Below are 19,540 nucleotides of genomic sequence, written 5' to 3' on the forward strand. Positions count from 1 at the left end.
GGATTTGTGTGGGTACTGTGTCTCACTCAACTGCAGCCTCATTGGGCCACCAGGGCAACGACCATGGGCAGATTTATGTGTATTGTATGGTTGTATCTGTATTTCATGCTCTGATTAGATCCCCTCTACATCACAATGTAAAATGGTTAGTGGGACTGGAGGAGCATATGACCATATTATAATCCTAACTGATTCTTGGATACACTAATAGGCATATACAGTGTATGCCTGTTATACTGGTCGGTGTGTAAAACTACCATGTTTCACCACAGAATGTCAGTAGGTCTATTTTACAGGAAGGAGCTGTTGGAATTTGGAGTATTTGGAAAGGAATAGGAATGCATTGGCGTTGATGACAAATGAACAGGTCCGTGAGGGTCTCTGTCTGAGGCTGACCTTAACCGTGTGTGTGTCACGTCATGCACATTCCATGTAGCCACAAGCTTGTGCCCTTAAAGGACCAGAGGACGAGTGCAGTACAAATGCAAGAGTGACACATTTAATATAGACCGATGAAATTCAGTATGTTCAGCTGGAACCAACAGTGTTACCGCAATATGACAATAACGTATCATCATTGCATGACTTGGCTTTTGACAGTGAATCTATCTTGAGCTGTCAGTTTTGGGGTGTTTGCTGAGAGAGTCACAGCTAGAAGTGATTGATTGAAGTCATGCGCTACAGTAGTAGTCCTGTCTGTCTGTGAAGTGAATGGTCTTCCTTTGTGTCTCTGTCAGAGCAGCTCTGGTACAGACCTGAGGTGTTGAGGGAGATCTTCCTCTGATATCCAGTCTTTATCTTTATAGACTGCAATGTGATACTGGTCAATAAGGCAGGCAGAGGCATTTTTTCTTGAGCCTAATACATTTACTTCCTCAATAACAGGACACGTCTCTTGGCAGAAGCTTTTCTCCTCTGCTTTCATTCCTCTTAAATGTATCAAGCTGCTGCACATTTTGTTTCAGGAAATGGATTCATAATTCTTTATATGGAGGACATTGTTAAATGCGCAGCACTTAGTGAAACGTGAATAAATGACTGAATAAATATGACCATTTATCTTACATGGCTACATTTGTTAGGCCTCTCTGACTCTTTGATAATATTGTGATTGGCTCTATTTTTATTTTTTGGCAGTGAGCCCTAATAAATACTAAGCCCAGGAACATGAGGATTACATTTCAGTTGGAAATGCCTCTGCTTCAGGGGAAGGGAGTAGTAGTGGGGAGTGTGAGGTAAAGTGCCAAGTGCTGGATGGATGGTTTAGTTCCTCAGGAAGATAAAAAACTGTTTTGAGAATGAGAAAAAGAGGAGTTAGAATATAACGGGGCGGCAGGTAGCCTACTGGTTAGAGCGTTGGACTAGTAACCAGAAGGTTGCAAGATCGAATCCATGAGCTGACAAGGTAAAAATCTGTCGTTCTGCCCCTGAACAAGGCAGTTAACCCACTGTTCCTAGAACTTCAGAATTTGTTCTTAACTGACTTGCCTAGTTAAATAAAGGTAAGATAAAAATAAATAACCAGCCGTGTGTCTCTCTGAGGTCACACCAGGCCACAGAATAGAGAGCAGGCTCAGTCCATGTCCAGCTACAGTCTTCTGGGATAAAAGAACAGACCTCACCCTGGGCCTATGACTGGTGTTTACCTGAGACAATTCCATGGCAGCCCTCCAAGCCTGGCCCAGTGAAATTCAACCCCTGCCTGGCCCTAGTGAATACCAGGTAGTGTCAAGCCGCACCCATGTAGCACGCCAGCTTCCCCTGCTGAAGGAACTGTGGCTTCTCCTGTCTCTCTGTTTAATGGAGCGGTGTGAGGGTGAGGTGTTAATGAGGGGGTTGCGTTGATGTAGTTCTTTGTAATTGCAGTCTGTCAATGCACACCTGACCTCTAATTACATTGTATTAACTCAGACAGATAATTCAAAATGGCTGCCAGCTGCATGTTTCTGGAGAGGAATTCTGCAGCACACAGGCAGCACACAGACAGCACCAGTATTCATGGGTGTCAAGGGAAGCCAGACTTCCCAAAAGAATGGACCAAGAAAAACATCTAAAATAATTTATCTTTCGTCTATCTTTATTTCATAATTTTCCTTCAATACTGAAGAGGCTGAATGTATCTCGCAGGAAAAAGCATCAAAGCAAGTGTACAGTGCCCCCCTGTCTCTGTATGTAGAGGCCATCTATCTGATGCTGTCTGGTTCAAGTTTTAATGTCACATGCACAAATACAGTGAAATGCCTCTCTTGCAAACTCAAAACCCAACAATGCAATAATCAATAACAATGTATTACTTGAAAAAAACTCCACAAAAAATATGAATAGGAAATATGAAATACACAATAAAGTAAGTAAGCAAATAAGCATACTATATACAGGAAATATATTTCTTAAAGTCAGTTCCAATACCATATTTACAATGTGCAGGGATACTGGAGTGATGAAGGTAGATATGTATAGGGGTAAGGGGACTAGGTAACAGGATGTCAGATAAACAGAGTAACAACAGCTAGTATGTGAGTGGGTGGGTGTGTAGAGTCAGTATAAATGTATATACTGACTCTGTGCATATTATGTGTAAGTGAGCAGATGATGGAGTGAGGGTTTGTGTGTGTGTTGGACTGACAGTGTGTGTGACTGTGTAGGGTCCTGTGAGTGTGCTAAGAGAGTGTGCTTAGTGCAAATATTGAAATAAAAGATACAAGATCAACTCAGATAGTTTGTGTAGCTGTTTTGTTAGCTATTTATCAGTCGTATTGCTTGGGGATAGAATCTGTTCAAGAGATTGTTGGTGTCAGACTTGATGCACCGGTACCTCTTGCCGTGCGGCAGCAGAGAAAATAGACTATGGCTTGGGTGGTTGGAGTCTTTGACAATTTTCCGAGCCTTCTTTTCACACCACCTGATATAGAGGTCCTGGATGGCAGGGAGCTCGGCCCCATGCGATCAAAGGCGGTGCTATTGCCATACCAAGCGGTGATGCAGCCAGTCAATTTGCTCTCAATGATACAGCTGTAGAACCTTTTCAGGATTTGAGGACCCATGCCAAACTTTTTCAACCTCCTGAGGGGGAAAGGCGCTGTCGCGCTTTCTTCACGACTGTGTGTGTGTGTTTGGATCATTTTAAGTCTTTAGTGATTTGGTCACCGATGAACTTAATCCTGTCTACCTGCTCCACTACCGCCACTTTGATGTGGATGGGGGTGAGCTCTCCCCTCCGTTTCCTGTATTCCATGATCAGCTCCTTGGTCTTGCTGATGTTGAGGGAGAGGTTGTTACTCCTGTACCACACGACCAGGTCACTGCTCCTCCCTGTAGGCTGACTCATTGTCGCCTGTGATCAGACCTACCACTATCGTGTTGTGAGCAGTCTGGTCCAAAAGAGTATGACATTGTTGCCACCCGTAGCATTGAATGCAAGAGAAGCCAGCAAGTATTTGGCCTCCCCTTGATAAAAAAACAGTATAAAATAATAGCCAATCAGCATTAAGCTAAATTGAGTGTGCTCAACTACAGTGCCTTGCGAAAGTATTCGGCCCCCTTGAACTTTGCGACCTTTTGCCACATTTCAGGCTTCAAACATAAAGATATAAAACTGTATTTTTTTGTGAAGAATCAACAACAAGTGGGACACAATCATGAAGTGGAACGACATTTATTGGATATTTCAAACTTTTTTAACAAATCAAAAACTGTCAAATTGGGTGTGCAAAATTATTCAGCCCCTTTACTTTCAGTGCAGCAAAATCTCTCCAGAAGTTCAGTGAGGATCTCTGAATGATCCAATGTTGACCTAAATGACTAATGATGATAAATACAATCCACCTGTGTGTAATCAAGTCTCCGTATAAATGCACCTGCACTGTGATAGTCTCAGAGGTCCGTTAAAAGCGCAGAGAGCATCATGAAGAACAAGGAACACACCAGGCAGGTCCGAGATACTGTTGTGAAGAAGTTTAAAGCCGGATTTGGATACAAAAAGATTTCCCAAGCTTTAAACATCCCAAGGAGCACTGTGCAAGCGATAATATTGAAATGGAAGGAGTATCAGACCACTGCAAATCTACCAAGACCTGGCCGTCCCTCTAAACTTTCAGCTCATACAAGGAGAAGACTGATCAGAGATGCAGCCAAGAGGCCCATGATCACTCTGGATGAACTGCAGAGATCTACAGCTGAGGTGGGAGACTCTGTCCATAGGACAACAATCAGTCATATATTGCACAAATCTGGCCTTTATGGAAGAGTGGCAAGAAAGCCATTTCTTAAAGATATCCATAAAACGTGTAGTTTCAAGTTTGCCACAAGCCACCTGGGAGACACACCAAACATGTGGAAGAAGGTGCTCTGGTCAGATGAAACCAAAATGTAACTTTCTGGCAACAATGCAAAACGTTATGTTTGGCGTAAAAGCAACACAGCTGAACACACCATCCCCACTGTCAAACATGGTGGTGGCAGCATCATGGTTTGGGCCTGCTTTTCTTCAGCAGGGACAGGGAAGATGGTTAAAATTGATGGGAAGATGGATGGAGCCAAATACAGGACCATTCTGGAAGAAAACCAGATGGAGTCTGCAAAAGACCTGAGACTGGGACGGAGATTTGTCTTCCAACAAGACAATGATCCAAAACATGAAGCAAAATCTATAATGGAATGGTTCAAAAATAAACATATCCAGGTGTTAGAATGGCCAAGTCAAAGTCCAGACCTGAATCCAATCGAGAATCTGTGGAAAGAACTGAAAACTGCTGTTCACAAATGCTCTCCATCCAACCTCACTGAGCTCGAGCTGTTTTGCAAGGAGGAATGGGAAAAAATGTCAGTCTCTCGATGTGCAAAACTGATAGAGACATACCCCAAGCGACTTACAGCTGTAATCGCAGCAAAAGGTGGCACTACAAATTATTAACTTAAGGGGGCTGAATAATTTTGCACGCCCAATTTTTCAGTTTTTGATTTGTTAAAAAAGTTTGAAATATCCAATAAATGTTGTTCCACTTCATGATTGTGTCCCACTTGTTGTTGATTCTTCACAAAAAAATACAGTTTTATATCTTTATGTTTGAAGCCTGAAATGTGGCAAAAGGTCGCAAAGTTCAAGGGGGCCGAATACTTTCGCAAGGCACTGTATGAATGGTCCTGGCGCACCCAACAAAAAGTGTCAAGGGAAGCCTGTTGGGATTTGGCTTCACTCCTATCAAATCGCATCGAGAGCATACGTCATTAACAGAAACAACTTGAATTGCTGCATCTTGTTGTGTTGTTGTCCTCCGGTGGCTACCAAGCTAGTTAAAATGGGCCCTTTCCTAAATGAACCATGAATGGAGATAGGGATTTGGACTTGTGGTTTTACTTCATTCTCCATACTCGCCAATGACTATAACGGTGATTCTAAGCCAACCATTAATTCATACATTGTGCCCCTGGCCTAAGAGGATGGAAGTTCAATTATGTAGCTAAATATAAAAGGCTAATGTTGACTAGCTAAGGCCAGCGAGCAAGCATTTTAGCCAGGTAGCCTAAGACAACAAAAAAATAAAAGCGTATTACTGTATGACAGCGTGATAGAGCATTTTGTCAACATGAAAGCGAGGAGGATGGTATTGGCGTTTTTTCACAAGTAGGGGGGAGTCAACATGTGTTTTCTACTTGCACAAATGAACATGCACACAAATCAGAAAAATGGCCAGCCACATCATATTTAACTTACGTTGATTGGACTAAATCATTTTTGGTATCATTTAGTTGTCACTGTATTAGACTAAGCATAGGTGATTTGATGATGTTGAAATGTTGAAGTTGAAATTGTGTTGGAAAAGTGGAGGCAGCCCCTGTTATCTTTGCGACTTGCGGTAACTCTCTGTGGTTCTAAATCAGTAGTTGTTAGGTAGTCCCAAAATGTTGGAAACATTAACTTGCTTGACCATGCCGTAGGTCATGCACAGTAACTGTTTGTTACATGCAATATGTTTTGTGGATTTTACCGGACAGAAGCTGCCCTCCGGTTTTGAGATGAAACAAAGGTGTGGTTGAATTTATTCTGCCTCTGTGTCTTCTTATTGTCTTGGACTTTAGGCCTACAGTATATATCATGGTCGCAAGGCATATGAACTAACAGGTTATAGAGCAAACAACACAATTATTACAACACATAGGTTCCCTAGTGATTTTACCCACGCATCGCTGCTGGTTAGCACACAGTTGCATTTTATTTTCTCACTTCCAGATAGTTACTGTGCTTTACTGTAGCCTATGGGGTGAGATAGGGTTATGTATCTTGGTATAAGGCTTTAGGATTTACTGAGATCATTTGTTTACATTAACTTAACTCCAGATATCTCTTAAGTACACTTTATATTCCTTTTCAGTTGTTATAAGAAAAGGCACATTTCATGAAGAGTATCTGCCATGTCTAACCTTACCTAATCCAATACAGCATATGATCGTGGTGTCGAGTAGCATCACTGATTTAGCCTGGCAAACAATCCATTATTACTATAGAAAGATAAAGATAAACCTCCAAAAACTGTAAAGTCACATTTGCTCCATAGCAGGCTGCAGGTCCCATAATTGTTGGCCTTAGAGCCGGAGGATGTGGGCAGCTAATCCATAAGCAGCTGTAGAGGTTCTCTCTCCATCCTAGCTTCTTTTAAACCATCTGTGGATTAAACATTTGTTTGTTTACTGGCGACTCATTATTCAAATGGGACAGATTGCGTGCGGCTAACTGCTGTGCCATGATGACAGAGCCATGTGTTAATGAATACGATTGCCCTGTAGACACATTGTCAGTCTCTCTGTGTCTGATATACAGTCTGGTTGGGGACACTGATATACAGTCTGGTTGGCTTCAGTTGGCAACACTTATATACAGTCTGGTTGGCTTCAGTTGGGACACTGATATACAGTCTGGTTGGCTTCAGTTGGGACACTGATATACAGTCTGGTTGGCTTCAGTTGGGGATACTGACATACAGTCTGGTTAGCTTCAGTTGGGGTCACTGATATTCTGTCTGGTTGGCTTCAGTTGGGACACTGATATACAGTCTGGTTGGCTTCAGTTGGGGGCACTGATATTCTGTCTGGTTGGCTTCACCTGCTGTATCTCTCTTCAGTTGCTGTGCCCCTCTCTTCTGTGTGTGTGTTTGAGAGTGTGTGTTCTGTGTCCGCAGTACGGCAGAAGTCCCCTGCACCTGGCTTCCTACAAGGGCCACATCGAGGTTCTGCGCATTCTGCTGAAGGCCGGCTGCGATCTTGACATCCAGGACGACGTAAGACTGTCTGTTTACATGCTGCCTTTCATTTGCTCTTTCCATGTTTCCAGCTTGCACTGCAGTCATGACTGTGAAAAGGAATGTGTGTGTGGACCATTGCTTTGTGTTCTCTGTCGTTGCATTAGTGTCGCTCAGAATCTTCCCAAATGAACATCACACCCATATTACACCATGTAATATTTATACCAATATTACACCATGTAATATTTATACATTCACGCAAACAAACTCCAGAATGTTTAACTTAGACATTTAAATGTGTGCGAGGTCACCTTTTAAACACTCAAATGACACAATTGTATGAAGGTTTTGAGTCTGGTTGCTGGTCTGTTTGGTTGCAGTGTGGTTTCTCCTGCGTGCGGACACCTTTTCTATTTCTCTAAGACTGTCACAGTAGTATTGTAATGACCTCCAGTGACCTAGAGTGGGATTATTTGGACTGCCATGTTGAGGGATACAGCAGCCCTCTACGGGGCTCACCCCCTGGGGGGAGGTCGTCCCCCCTAGCCCTTCCCAGTCCCACACCCACAGATAACGGCCCAAACCTCTGGCGCTCCCAAATTCTCTCCATCTGGTCAATGAGCTCCCGATCCCGAATGGGCCGCAGCGTGTCCCCAGCCACCAATGGGGTGAGTGGCCCCGAGAAGGAGGAGGGGAGAGAGAGATGGCAGTGGAGGAAAGCTGCTGGGACTGGGCCTGGGAGATCAGGGAGAGTGAAGAAGGAGGTTAGAGAAAAGCTCTTCAGCACGCCTCTTAGTTATCTTGCTTGGAATGACCAAACTAAACCCCACATCCTCCTCCGGTCACAGGAAGCAGCGCTTCTTTTTGATTTCTCTCTTCCACCCTTCTCATGATATGTCAAACCTGGCCTGCTAAACATCACTCTGTTGAGCTGCTGTGAGAAGGGTTCTCTATGTTTGCAGGAATTCCATTTATGGTAGAACATAAATGAGAGCTGGGCTGAACTGAGTGCTTTTGCCTGCTGCTTCTGTGGTTGTGTTCACTGCTTTGTATGGAGGATGCCCACTGTAGTATACTGTGATAGTATGAAGGCTTATCTGATGTCATACTGCAGTGTTGGATGATTGTTGTAACATCATTGTTATTCCTTGTGTTAATAACAACCTGACACTTTGTTGGATGGATGATGTACTCATTGTGAGAGAGCCTACTAAAACGTTGAGCCATCATATTGAAGTCAGAAGGAATTAACTACTGCCTTTTGATATTGTATTCATCATTGACCTCTGAACTAATTGTTGATGTGTGGATGGGAAAATAACCCCCTAACTGAGCTCTGTGTGTGTGTGCGTGTGTGCGTGTGTGTGTGTGTGTGTGTATGCAGGGTGAGCAGACAGCCTTACATCGGGCAGCCGTGGTGGGAAACAGTGACGTTATCTCTGCCCTCATCCAGGAAGGGTGTGCTCTGGACAGACAGGACAAGGTACATATCACACACACACAACAGAGCTCACACAGGGCTGAAAGCAGAGCCCCAATGCACTCACTCAATGGCGTAGAGGGATTTTAAACCCCAACAAACTGTCAGACAGCACTAACGCTATTTGACAATCTGTAGAGAAAATACTGCCTGTAATTGGCTTAACCCTCATTCATTCCCTGAGAAGGAAATACGATGCGTACCAAATGGCACCCTATTCCCTATGGGCCATGGTTAAAATAGTGCACTAAAAAGGGAATAGGGTGCCATTTGGGATGCAGTACCAGCCCCGTGGAAGTCCATGCGGATAGAAAGAGTGTATATTGTTACAGAGGTAACAGCCACTCTCCAGTTGCCACACCTGGTAGAGCAAAAGAAAAGCCACACTGACCCTCTAAAGGAAACCAGACCCTGTAGGCCTCAACACATAACCTCCTACTTATCCTGCTATGTCAGCTATTTTGACTGAATGAAAACCAATAACAGGGTTGTCTAGTATGATAATCCAGAGGTCAGGTGGTAGATGTGTAAAGCTCTTGACTGTGTTCGTTATTGCAGGACGGTAACACTGCTCTGCATGAGGTCTCGTGGCACGGCTTCAGCCAGTCTGTCAAACTGCTGGTTAAGGCCGGAGCCAACGTTCACGCAAAAAACAAGGTAAGTCTACTGCAAATACTGTAGATGTGATTGGTTATGAAACAGGCAGTGTTCCAGTAGGTCCTCCAGCAGACTATTATATGACTGGAGAGCTTTTAGTGTTCAATAGGGCACACCAGGTAGCCTAGTGGTTAGAGCGTTGAGCCAGTAACCAAAAGGTTGCTGGATTGAATCCCCGAGCTGACAAGGTAAAAATCTGTCGTTCTTCCCCTGAACAGTTAACTGCCCCTGAACAGCAGTTAACCCACTGTTCTCCGGTAGGCCGTCATTGTAAATAAGACTTGCCTAGTTAAATAAAATAATAATGTCTGGAATGGAGTGAATGGAATGGTATCAAATACATGGAAACCGGAATGGCATGGAAACCATGTGTTTGATGCCATTCCATTTGTTCTATTCTGGCCATCAACCTCCTGTGAATACAGCTGCAAATGGAAATATGTTCCAAAACGTTATCTTACTATTAAACACAACCCCTGGTGTCTGTCTGTCTTTCTGTCCATGTAGGCAGGGAACACAGCCCTCCACCTTGCTTGTCAGAATGGCCACGCTCAGAGCTCCAAGGTCCTGCTGCTGGGTGGGTCCAGGCCTGACAGCAAGAACCATGTAAGTCCTCTTCCTCTATGGTTGGCTAGTCTACGGGGCGGCGTTTGTAACCTGCTGTATTTTGTGTGAAAGATTAATTTCGTGGCACAAAATGTTGCTAGTTACCCCACAGTACTCTTCCCATGGTATATCTGAACCACTGCGTAGGAAATCCATGCTGACACCGAAGCCTTTCTACAGTTAACTACCACCGCAGAGCAGTTTGCATGCTTAAGTAGTCACTTAATTATGAAACTACGTATGTCTCTGTGCTCTACTCTGCACTTCAAACCTAATCTCCCCTCATGGGTGAACTGCTCTCAGTCAACAAGAACAGAAGAAGTCGCTCTCAGTGTCGTTCATTTGTCCTCGAGTCACTTCCCTGTCCCATTAAAAACGCTCCTGTCTTTGATTGCTTTCCCTACATCTGCGTGAATGGAAACTCGAGCTGTGTGTGGTGGTGGTCTCTCTTCATTGTGTTCCAGGTAGGTGACACGTGTCTGCATGTAGCGGCCCGCTACAACCATGTGTCCATGCTCCGCATCCTCCTGGGAGCATTCTGCTCCGTGGCAGAGAAGAACCAGGTTAGTCTGAGCATGTGACTGACACAACTTTCACACAGAGGCCTTTACCTTGTTTTTGGGACATTTGAAGGGGTTCTGTATCCAGCTCGAGACCCTGCTGTGACACTCTCTGCTTTCTGAGAATGTCTTTTAAAATGTCTTTATCATTTTTTGGTAAAATGCTATTGTGATGCATGTACAACTACTATGTGAATGTACTTTAGTAGCTTTTATTCTTTTAATGTAAAATATAATTGTCGTGTGAATCATATCTCTGTCAAAGGTCCTTCCCTTGATTTATCCTAACTTAGTCTTAGCATTGTGCAGTAAACCTACTGGATATTGTAAATATATGTCTGTATTTAGGTTTTAATAGCACAGAGCAGGGACCGTATAACATTGTTCTGTATTTGTTTGTTGATGCATAAAAATCCAACGGAACATTGAGTATGCTAAGTCTCTCTCTCTCTCTCCCCCTCTCTCTCTTTTCTGGGCAAGGCTGGGGACACACCACTGCATGTTGCAGCTGCGCTGAATCATAAGAAAACAGTGCGGCTTCTGCTGGAGGCAGGAACAGACAGCAGCATCCGCAACAACGTGAGTAAAGTGCCTCCGGGGCCCGGCCCTACTGTATTCACTATGCTCTGGAGCAGTCATGCACTTCTAAAGGCCCTCTTCATCTTGACTAATGTCACCACTCTCGAGCCAGTGGTGTAGTTTTTCACTCAGTTAAAGCCACACAGACTTTGATGAGTAATAGTATACTGTTCAAGAAACGTTTTGGCATACTGACAACTGAAATAGCTACTTGGAAATACATTTGTATATTCGTCCTCAACTCAGTGCCATAAACAGTTGAATCATTCATCCCTAAGTAGGTCTGCGTCCCAAATGACAGCCTATTCTCTATATCCCTCAAACTCACCTCTGGACCTCCAAGCCAGTTTCACTGCATTTTTTCATTGTTCCCATCTAGTCAGGGACGTATTTAGGCCTGTGACACCAGGTGTGTGCAATTAATTATCAGGTAGAACAGAAAACCAGCAAGCTCCAGGCCTCATAGGGAAAGAGTTGAATACCCCTGCTTTATATAGTGCACTACTTTTGACCAGAGCCCTGGTCAAAAGTAGTGCACTATAAAGGGAAAAGAGTTCCATTTGGGACACAGACTAGGTATTGATTGACCTCTGGTCTGTGTGTGTGCAGGCAGGCCAGACTGCACTGGACCAGGCCAGAGAACACAACAACCCAGACGTAGCCCTTCTCCTGACCAAAGCGCCTCAGGTGAGTACAGGTTCACCTAGTCTGACAAGCAGGGGCAGCCAAGCAGTGTTTATCACCACCTCACACGCCTGCCTTATCTCGCTATATATTTATATAGAAACACTCATGCTGCCAACTGTGTTTGGACTTGAGTTACGATACTTCAGGTGTTTATCTGACTTCATTCCTGTGGGTTGGCAGTAAAGGTGTTCCTGCATCAAGTGCAAGTATGGGCAGAGTCCTTGGGAGACGACCATAGATACCAACCATCACTGATTTATCAATTAACTACTTACTCATTCAACCATCACTGATTAACAATAACTACTTACTGATTCAACCATCACTGATTAACAATAACTACTTACTGATTCAACCATCACTGATTAACAATAACTACTTACTGATTCAACCATCACTGATTAACAATAACTACTTACTGATTCAACCATCACTGATTAACAATAACTACTTACTGATTCAACCATCACTGATTAACAATAACTACTTACTGATTCAACCATCACTGATTAACAATATCTACTTACTGATTCAACCATCACTGATTTGATCATTTGAAAGGGGGTGCGTGCTGGTGGCAGGGAAGTCAGAAGCAGGAGATCGAACTTGGTATAAACGGAGCAGTTTAATAAGTGCTCAAAAACCCCGGAAACCAAAATATACAAAATAATATAAGTGGGTACAAGTGCTGTGAGTGGGTACAAGTACAAAACCCGTCGCACACCAGAACATATCTTGCACATTGCTTACTAACAAACAATCACCAACAAGGACATGAGGGGGAACAGAGGGTTAAATACACAACATGTAATTGATGGCATTGGAACCAGGTGTGATACAAGACAAGACAAAACCAAAGGAAAATGAAAAGAGGATCAGCGATGGCTAGAAAGTCGGTGACTTCGAATGCCGCCCGAACAAGGAGAGGGACTAACTTCGGCGGAAGCCGTGACATCATTTGAATTTGATCCATTGTAATTAGCTAGGATAGTCGTAAAACTGACTATCCTACCGATCCTTGACCTCGGCGATGTAATTTACAAAATAGCCCCCAACACTCTACTCAGAAAACTGTGCCATCTGTTTTGTCACCAAAGCCCCATATAATAACCACCACTGCGACCTGTATGCTCTTGTTGGCTGGCCCACACTACATATTCATCGCCAAACCCACTGGCTCCAGGTCATCTATAAGTCTTTGCTAGGTAAAGCCCCGCCTTATCTCAGCTCACTGGTCACCATAGCAACACCCACCCGTAGCACGCGCTCCAGCAGGTATATTTCACTGGTCATCCCCAAAGCCAACACTTCCTTTGGCCGCCTTTCCTTCCAGTTCTCTGCTGCCAATGACTGGAACGAATTGTAAAAATCACTGAAGCTGGAGTTTTATATCTCCCTCTCTAACTTTAAGCATCAGCTGTCAGAGCAGCTTACCAATCACTGTACCTGAACACAGCCAACCATATTATTACTTACCCTCTTGCTCTTTTGCACCCTACTTGCACATCATCATCTGCACATCTATCACTCCAGTGTTAATGGCCTATTTATTGCCTACCTCACCACTCTTCTACATTTGCACACAATGTACATAGCTTTTTCTATTGTGCTATTGACTGTACGTTTGTTTATGTGTAACTGTGTTGCTGTTTTTGTTGCTTTATCTTGACCAGGTCGCAGTTGTGAATGAGAATTTGTTCTCAACTGGCCTACCTGGTTAACCTGTCTAGGACTGGCGGAACCCCCCCGCAACAGCCAGTGAAAGTGCAGGGCGCCAAATTCAAAACAACAAAAATCTCATAATTAAGCATACAAGTATTTTACACCATTTTAAAGATCAAATTCTCGTTAATCCAGCCAGTGTCTGATTTCATAAAGTATTTACACCACCAAGCCACAGAAAAACACAGCCATTTTTCCAGCCAAAGAGAGGAGTCACAAAAAGCAGAAATTGAGATAAATTAATCACTAACCTTTGATGATCTTCATCAGATGATACTCATAGGACTTCATGTTACACAATACATGTATGTTTTGTTTGATAAAGTTCATATTTATATGTTCTAAAACATGCGGTGATTGTGCATCAATTTACAGAAATACTAATAATAAACATTGATAAAGATACGACGACTATTATACATGGAACTTTAGATAAACTTCTCCTTAATGCAACCGCTGTGTCAGATTTTTTAAAAACTTTACGGAGAAAGCAAATCATGCAATAATCTGAGTACAGCCTTTAGACAACCAAGCAGCCAAAAAGATACCTGCCATATTGGGTAGTCAACATTACTCAGAAATAGCATTTTAAATATTCACTTACCTTTGATGATCTTCATCAGAATGCACTCCCAGGAATCCCAGTTCCACCATGAATGTTTGATTTGTTCGATAATGTCCATCAGTTATGTCCAAATATATTCTTTTGTTATGGCGTTTGGTAAACAAATCCAAAAGCGCGTTCAGGTCGCGAAGAACGTCGGACGAAAAGTTCAAAAAGTTCTGTTACAGCCCGTAGAAACATGCCAAACTAAGTATGGAATAAATCTTTAGGATATTTTTAACATAAAACTTCCTTAATGTTACAACCGGACAATTCCTTTGTCTGTACAAATGAAGTGGAAAGTAGCTACCTTTCACGTGAGCGCGCTGCCAGACCACTCACTCAAAGAGCCCTCATGAGCCCCTCCTTTAGAGTAGAATCCTCAAAACAGATTTTGACATCTAGTGGAAGCCTTGGGAAGTGAAACATAACTAATATCACCCTGTATCTTCAATGGGGGCTGAGTTGAAAAACTACAAACCTCAGATTTCCAACTTCCTGGTTGGATTTTTTCTCAGGTTTTTGCCTGCCATATGAGTTCTGTTATACTCACAGACATCATTCAAACAGTTTTAAAAACTTCAGAGTGTTTTCTATCCAATACTAATAATAATATGCATATATTAACATCTGGGACAGAGTAGGAGGCAGTTCACTCTGGGCACGCTATTCATCCAAAAGTGAAAATGCTGCCCCCTATCCCAAAAAGGTTAAATAAAGGTTAAATAAAAAAATATAAGCTAAAGTCAATTAAATTCAGGACTGCGAACCAATCAGTAAACTTGAAGCCTCAGTAAATAATACACTGGCCTTTAGTTCGTAACCTGTTCTCCCTCTGTATGTTCAGGTCCAGAGGTTTACCCGAGGCAGGAGTGTGAGGAAGAGGAGGGACAAGCTGAAGGCTGATCGCCGAGCACAGTCTGTCCCCAGGGATGACATGCTGCCCAGGAAGGTACAGTTACAGTACAGCTCCTCATCTTACTCCTACTGTCTCTGTGTGTGTCAGAATATGATAACATAGATGCTCAGATGTTCGCCTGAAAGACACATTTTCTGTCGTTTCTTACAGGACAGCGCATCTGCTGCTGACGACACTCCTAGCAGCGACCGCGTCGCCTGCAAACATGAGGTGATTGAGGCGAGCAAGAGCACAGACAGGGAGCTCAGAGAGAAGGTTAGCTATTACCGTAACCTTGTAACGACACATGAGAAGGTCAGCTATTAGTGTAACCTTCTAACAACAACACATGAGGTCAGCTATTACCGTAACCTTCTATCAACAACACATGAGAAGGTCCGCTATTTCCTTATTCTTCTAACAACAAAACATGTTTACCCAGGTGAAATATGTCATTAATATTAAACACGTGGAACATGTGATGAGCTGTGCTGTCGTGCCATTGCAGCCATCGCTCTCAGAACCCCTCCGTCGTAGAGAGAACAAACATGGAGAGAAGAGGCGGGGAAAACTGCGAGGCTCCTCCCCCCAGCCCCCACTCCCCCCACACAACTACAAGGCCTATCAGCTGTACACTCTGTACCGAGGCAAGGATGGCAAGGTCATGCAGGTAGATAGAAAAAGTACATGTTCACTGTCTCTACAATGACTTATTTTGTTTGAACATTTTCATGTGATGCTATGATTTATTACGCTTACCAAATTCACTTTTAATGTAGCTTTAAAGCACTGTGAATGGAGCTACTATCATATATTTTCTGTAATGTTGAAACCTTGTAAGAGGCTTTGCTACTATATTCTGCTATTTAGAAACATATATTTCAGTCTGAGTATGGCCCTGCGACAGGGGGTTTACTCACTCCAAACAGCCAACCCGACTGCTCAGAGGCATCTGCATAGTCCTAATGCACACTGTTGCCTTGTTTTGTATCACATTCCAATTATAAAACTGGGGGGACTTTCACCCGTCCCCAGTGAAAGTTGGCCCCTGGGTTTACTTGTACATCATGCTTCAAAAACATGTTTAGTTCTGTTAGTCTCCACTGTCAAGTGGCTCAGTGCTCATGGTTATTGTCTGTGTCCCAGGCCCCTATCAACGGCTGTCGCTGTGAGCCTCTGATCAACAAGCTGGAGAACCAGCTGGAGGCCACCAAGGAGGAGATGAAGACGGAGATCCACACGGTGCAGGACCTGATGAACAACAAGATGGGACAGCTGGACCGCAAGAACAAACATCAGGTACGGACTAGACCAGGGTGGTGTTCATTAGGGAAGGCGACGTAAAATGTTTTGCACCAAAAAGCTAAAAGGAATATTTCTTATTGAACCAGTCCAGATAGATCAGTCCCAGTTTCAGTCCATTACCTACCGTTTGGTGCCTAATGAACACTACCTACACAACTCCAGTCTCTCAAGTCACAGCAGTGCTGGTGGATGTGGGGCGGGAAATCCATGCATGTATAATTTGTGCTGATTTTGCATAGCCTATTAATGAAATTAAGTGTAATGTTGCTAAAGTCAAAAACAGCTCTGAGCTTTTGACACAACCGGCGTCTTGCATTAATCATGACAGCTCTGTCAGGTTCAGGCATTTAACTCTGGTTTGAGATTGTGTGGTTCTAGATCCGTGCTCTGGATAAGATGACAGTAGAGAGGGTGTCAGCGGAGAGGACGGAGTGCCAACACAGGATCAACCAGAGAGCCATGCAGGAAAGACAGGAGGGGGAAAAGAGACAGGTAATATGAGCAGCAGTGTCAACTCACACAACACAGCAGGAGAAGGTGGTCTATGCCATATCACTTTTTCATTCGAGGTTTAGCTCAGACGTTTCAACAATGCATTTACACTTACGATGAATACTATTGTACGCTAATGTTTCCTCTGTCATTAAACCCCTTCATGCCTTGGCCTGCCCTTCAAGCAGGCATCAGTGGTGAACGAGCTGAAGAACTGGTGCATGGCCAAGCTCCAGAACATCGAGGTGCGCTTAGCAGGAGACCCCTGCAACACCAAGCTGCGCCGGTCCTCGTCCATGTCTGAGGGCCTGTGTGAGGTGGACCCTGGGGGCCTCACCGTGCTGCCTGCTGGGGGATCTGGGGACAGCGCCCAGTGTCTCGCCCCCCACATCACTGACGTCACCGAGGGAGACCGCAACACCGCCGCCACAGAGGACCCCTCAGCCAACCACTGCTTTGCTGTTCAGGTGGACAGCTCTCCAGGTACAGTTCGAACAGAACTCTGTGAAATAGCCAGCGCTCTGAATTACTATGCTTATGCACATGCACGATTGCACATACACAAAGAGTGGGAATTAATTTCAAGCAGACACAGGCTTGTGTAAGCGTTACGTAATCTAAGTTTATTACGTGTATTATTCTTAGGTCATACCGTCTTTTTCTTTTTAATTAAATAAAGATTGAATGTGGCCCAAATATAACATTTTCACAGAAATTGAAAAATTATTGTTGCCTATGGGAGGCTAATTAAAATATCATCCTTAACTATCAGATTGCATTTGAAGATTGGCAATCTCACTGGAACTAATTTGAATAATCATAAATTATTTGTGTGCCATGCTCTAAGGTTGACTTTTTAATTCTAATTCATTCAATAATTGCTTCTTGGAAATCTTCCAGACAATGATAAACATCCCAAGCAAGCGGAGATCTCCTCCCCAACTACTGCCAAGTTCCTGTCACAGTCTCCCCAAGTAGTGCGACCCAAGGAGCGCTTGCTAGGTGCTACTGAACACCGGAGGCCGTATCAGGAACTGCAGGACGTGGTGCTGCTGGAGTTGGGACCGAGCAGCAGGAGCAGCAGAAGCAACAACAACCGGGCCAGCAGTCTGTCCCCAGCGACAGAGCGCCACCGCAGCAGCAGACAGGACAAGGACCGCAACAGGGAAAGAGACTGGGAGCGGGGCAGGGACAAGGGCAAGCACCACAAGAGGCACTCCCAGGGCAGGACTAAGGCCAAGGGGGCCACGGTGGGGCAGGCCGAGGGGACTCAGACTCTGGAGGTGTTTGAGGAAAGAGCCGTGGAGAGAGACGGGGGGGAGAGCTCCTTTGCCCAGGAAAGGGAGAACATGCACGCCCTGGAGGTGACACAGTACTTCTTTGAGGCGGTGTCGACCCAGATGGAACACTGGTATGAGAGGAAGATCCAGGAGGCCAGGTGGCAGGCGGACCAGAGGGCCCAGGCAGACAGGGCTGCCCTGCTGGAGAGGATCACCTACCTGGAGGACGAGCTACGCATGCTCAGGACTAACAGGCACGACGACAGCTAACACAGACATACCACTACAGAGTTTAAAGCAGTGGAGGCTGCTGAGGGGAGGACGGACGGCTCATAATAATGGCTGGAATAGAGCGAATGGAATGGTATACTAATTCCACTCCATTACCACAAGCCCATCCTCCCCAATTAAGGTGCCAATAACCTCCTGTGGTTTAGAGTTACACCTTCTGAACGGCAAAAACCTTCTGAGGTCATTACAGATGGCAACCTGGATCTAGTGGACCCACTAGTAGACTTGACCATAAATTGGCCATACATTTGTCATTGACCATGCACATTCTCTACTGAATGTCATACTTATATCTAATAATGTCATGCAACAGTAGAAAAGAATCCATTTGTAATGGTAACTTATAAATGAGAAATGTTATGGCATGCCAGACAATTCAGTATAATGTCGTCTTGTTAATCATGTGTTTTGTTGTATACACCTGGGCAGCTCCTGTGTGTTGTGCTTTGTAAAACCCCCAGTAAATGTACTGCTGGTTACAATGGATCTGTCACAGTGCCATAATTGAACTGGAACACCTACACATACTGGCATATTGATAGCTTGTCCTCAACATGCCAATACTCCAGTGCTTTTTATCCTGTGACGCGAAAGCCTGTTATGAGAATGATTCTGGGGGTTTGTGGAAAATGTGGGTCATTTTTAGTAACATTGTAAAAAACAAAATTAAATGAGAGAGTAGAGGAAAACGAGAGCAGACAGCTTCAGGAATAGTTTTGAGTTAGCCAGGATGCCTAACATATCAGTAGAATAAACTACTGCAAGCTTTCATATGTGACTTACAAGGGCAACAGAGCTCACAAGAATACAGCCAAACTGAAAAATGTCTTAACTGAAGAGAAGTTGTGCTTTCATAACTTTAGTACTCATCCACTTCTGCTCCAGCCCACTATTTCTTTGATGGTAAAAACTCCATAACACCCTAATGTTTATCCTCAGCACTAAAATGAGTTACTGTTAGGAAGACCATGTTGGCATGATGAAAAGTCAAATAGACTACTGTAAATGTGTTACCGTGCTCATAGGTGACACTTGTTCTGTTCATGTGAGGTCGTTGTACATTGATGTCTCTGCTGATATGAACATACATTCTGTCAGATGATGTCAAGTGTATTTTGTAAAAAACTAAAGAGAAACTACA

The 19,540-nt window shown here is 43.9% G+C and overlaps 1 protein-coding gene across 6 annotated transcripts in view; it reads left to right on the forward strand.

The window, feature by feature from the left end:
* The window catches only part of LOC110529502 (ankyrin repeat domain-containing protein 6), a 32,299-nt gene extending 12,761 nt beyond the window's left edge, over window positions 1-19,538 (forward strand). Inside the window, exons 2-16 of one of the 6 annotated variants that reach the window (XM_021611744.2) lie at window positions 7,176-7,274; window positions 7,619-8,002; window positions 8,623-8,721; window positions 9,277-9,375; window positions 9,883-9,981; window positions 10,446-10,544; window positions 11,022-11,120; window positions 11,730-11,807; window positions 14,981-15,085; window positions 15,203-15,262; window positions 15,540-15,701; window positions 16,178-16,330; window positions 16,715-16,828; window positions 17,014-17,311; window positions 17,729-19,538. In XM_021611744.2, coding sequence (XP_021467419.2) covers window positions 7,682-8,002; window positions 8,623-8,721; window positions 9,277-9,375; window positions 9,883-9,981; window positions 10,446-10,544; window positions 11,022-11,120; window positions 11,730-11,807; window positions 14,981-15,085; window positions 15,203-15,262; window positions 15,540-15,701; window positions 16,178-16,330; window positions 16,715-16,828; window positions 17,014-17,311; window positions 17,729-18,378 — 2,436 coding nt within the window. In that variant the 5' untranslated portion in view covers window positions 7,176-7,274; window positions 7,619-7,681 and the 3' untranslated portion in view covers window positions 18,379-19,538. Of the gene's footprint in view, window positions 1-7,175; window positions 7,275-7,618; window positions 8,003-8,622; window positions 8,722-9,276; window positions 9,376-9,882; window positions 9,982-10,445; window positions 10,545-11,021; window positions 11,121-11,729; window positions 11,808-14,980; window positions 15,086-15,202; window positions 15,308-15,539; window positions 15,702-16,177; window positions 16,331-16,714; window positions 16,829-17,013; window positions 17,312-17,728 lie in introns of all 6 variants that reach the window. The other 5 variants (XM_021611742.2, XM_021611743.2, XM_021611746.2 and 2 more) reach the window with 5 other exon arrangements.
* The last annotated feature ends 2 nt before the right edge of the window (window positions 19,539-19,540 follow it).

Source organism: Oncorhynchus mykiss, chromosome 8 (assembly GCF_013265735.2).
Source record: "Oncorhynchus mykiss isolate Arlee chromosome 8, USDA_OmykA_1.1, whole genome shotgun sequence".
Taxonomy (NCBI): domain Eukaryota; kingdom Metazoa; phylum Chordata; class Actinopteri; order Salmoniformes; family Salmonidae; genus Oncorhynchus; species Oncorhynchus mykiss.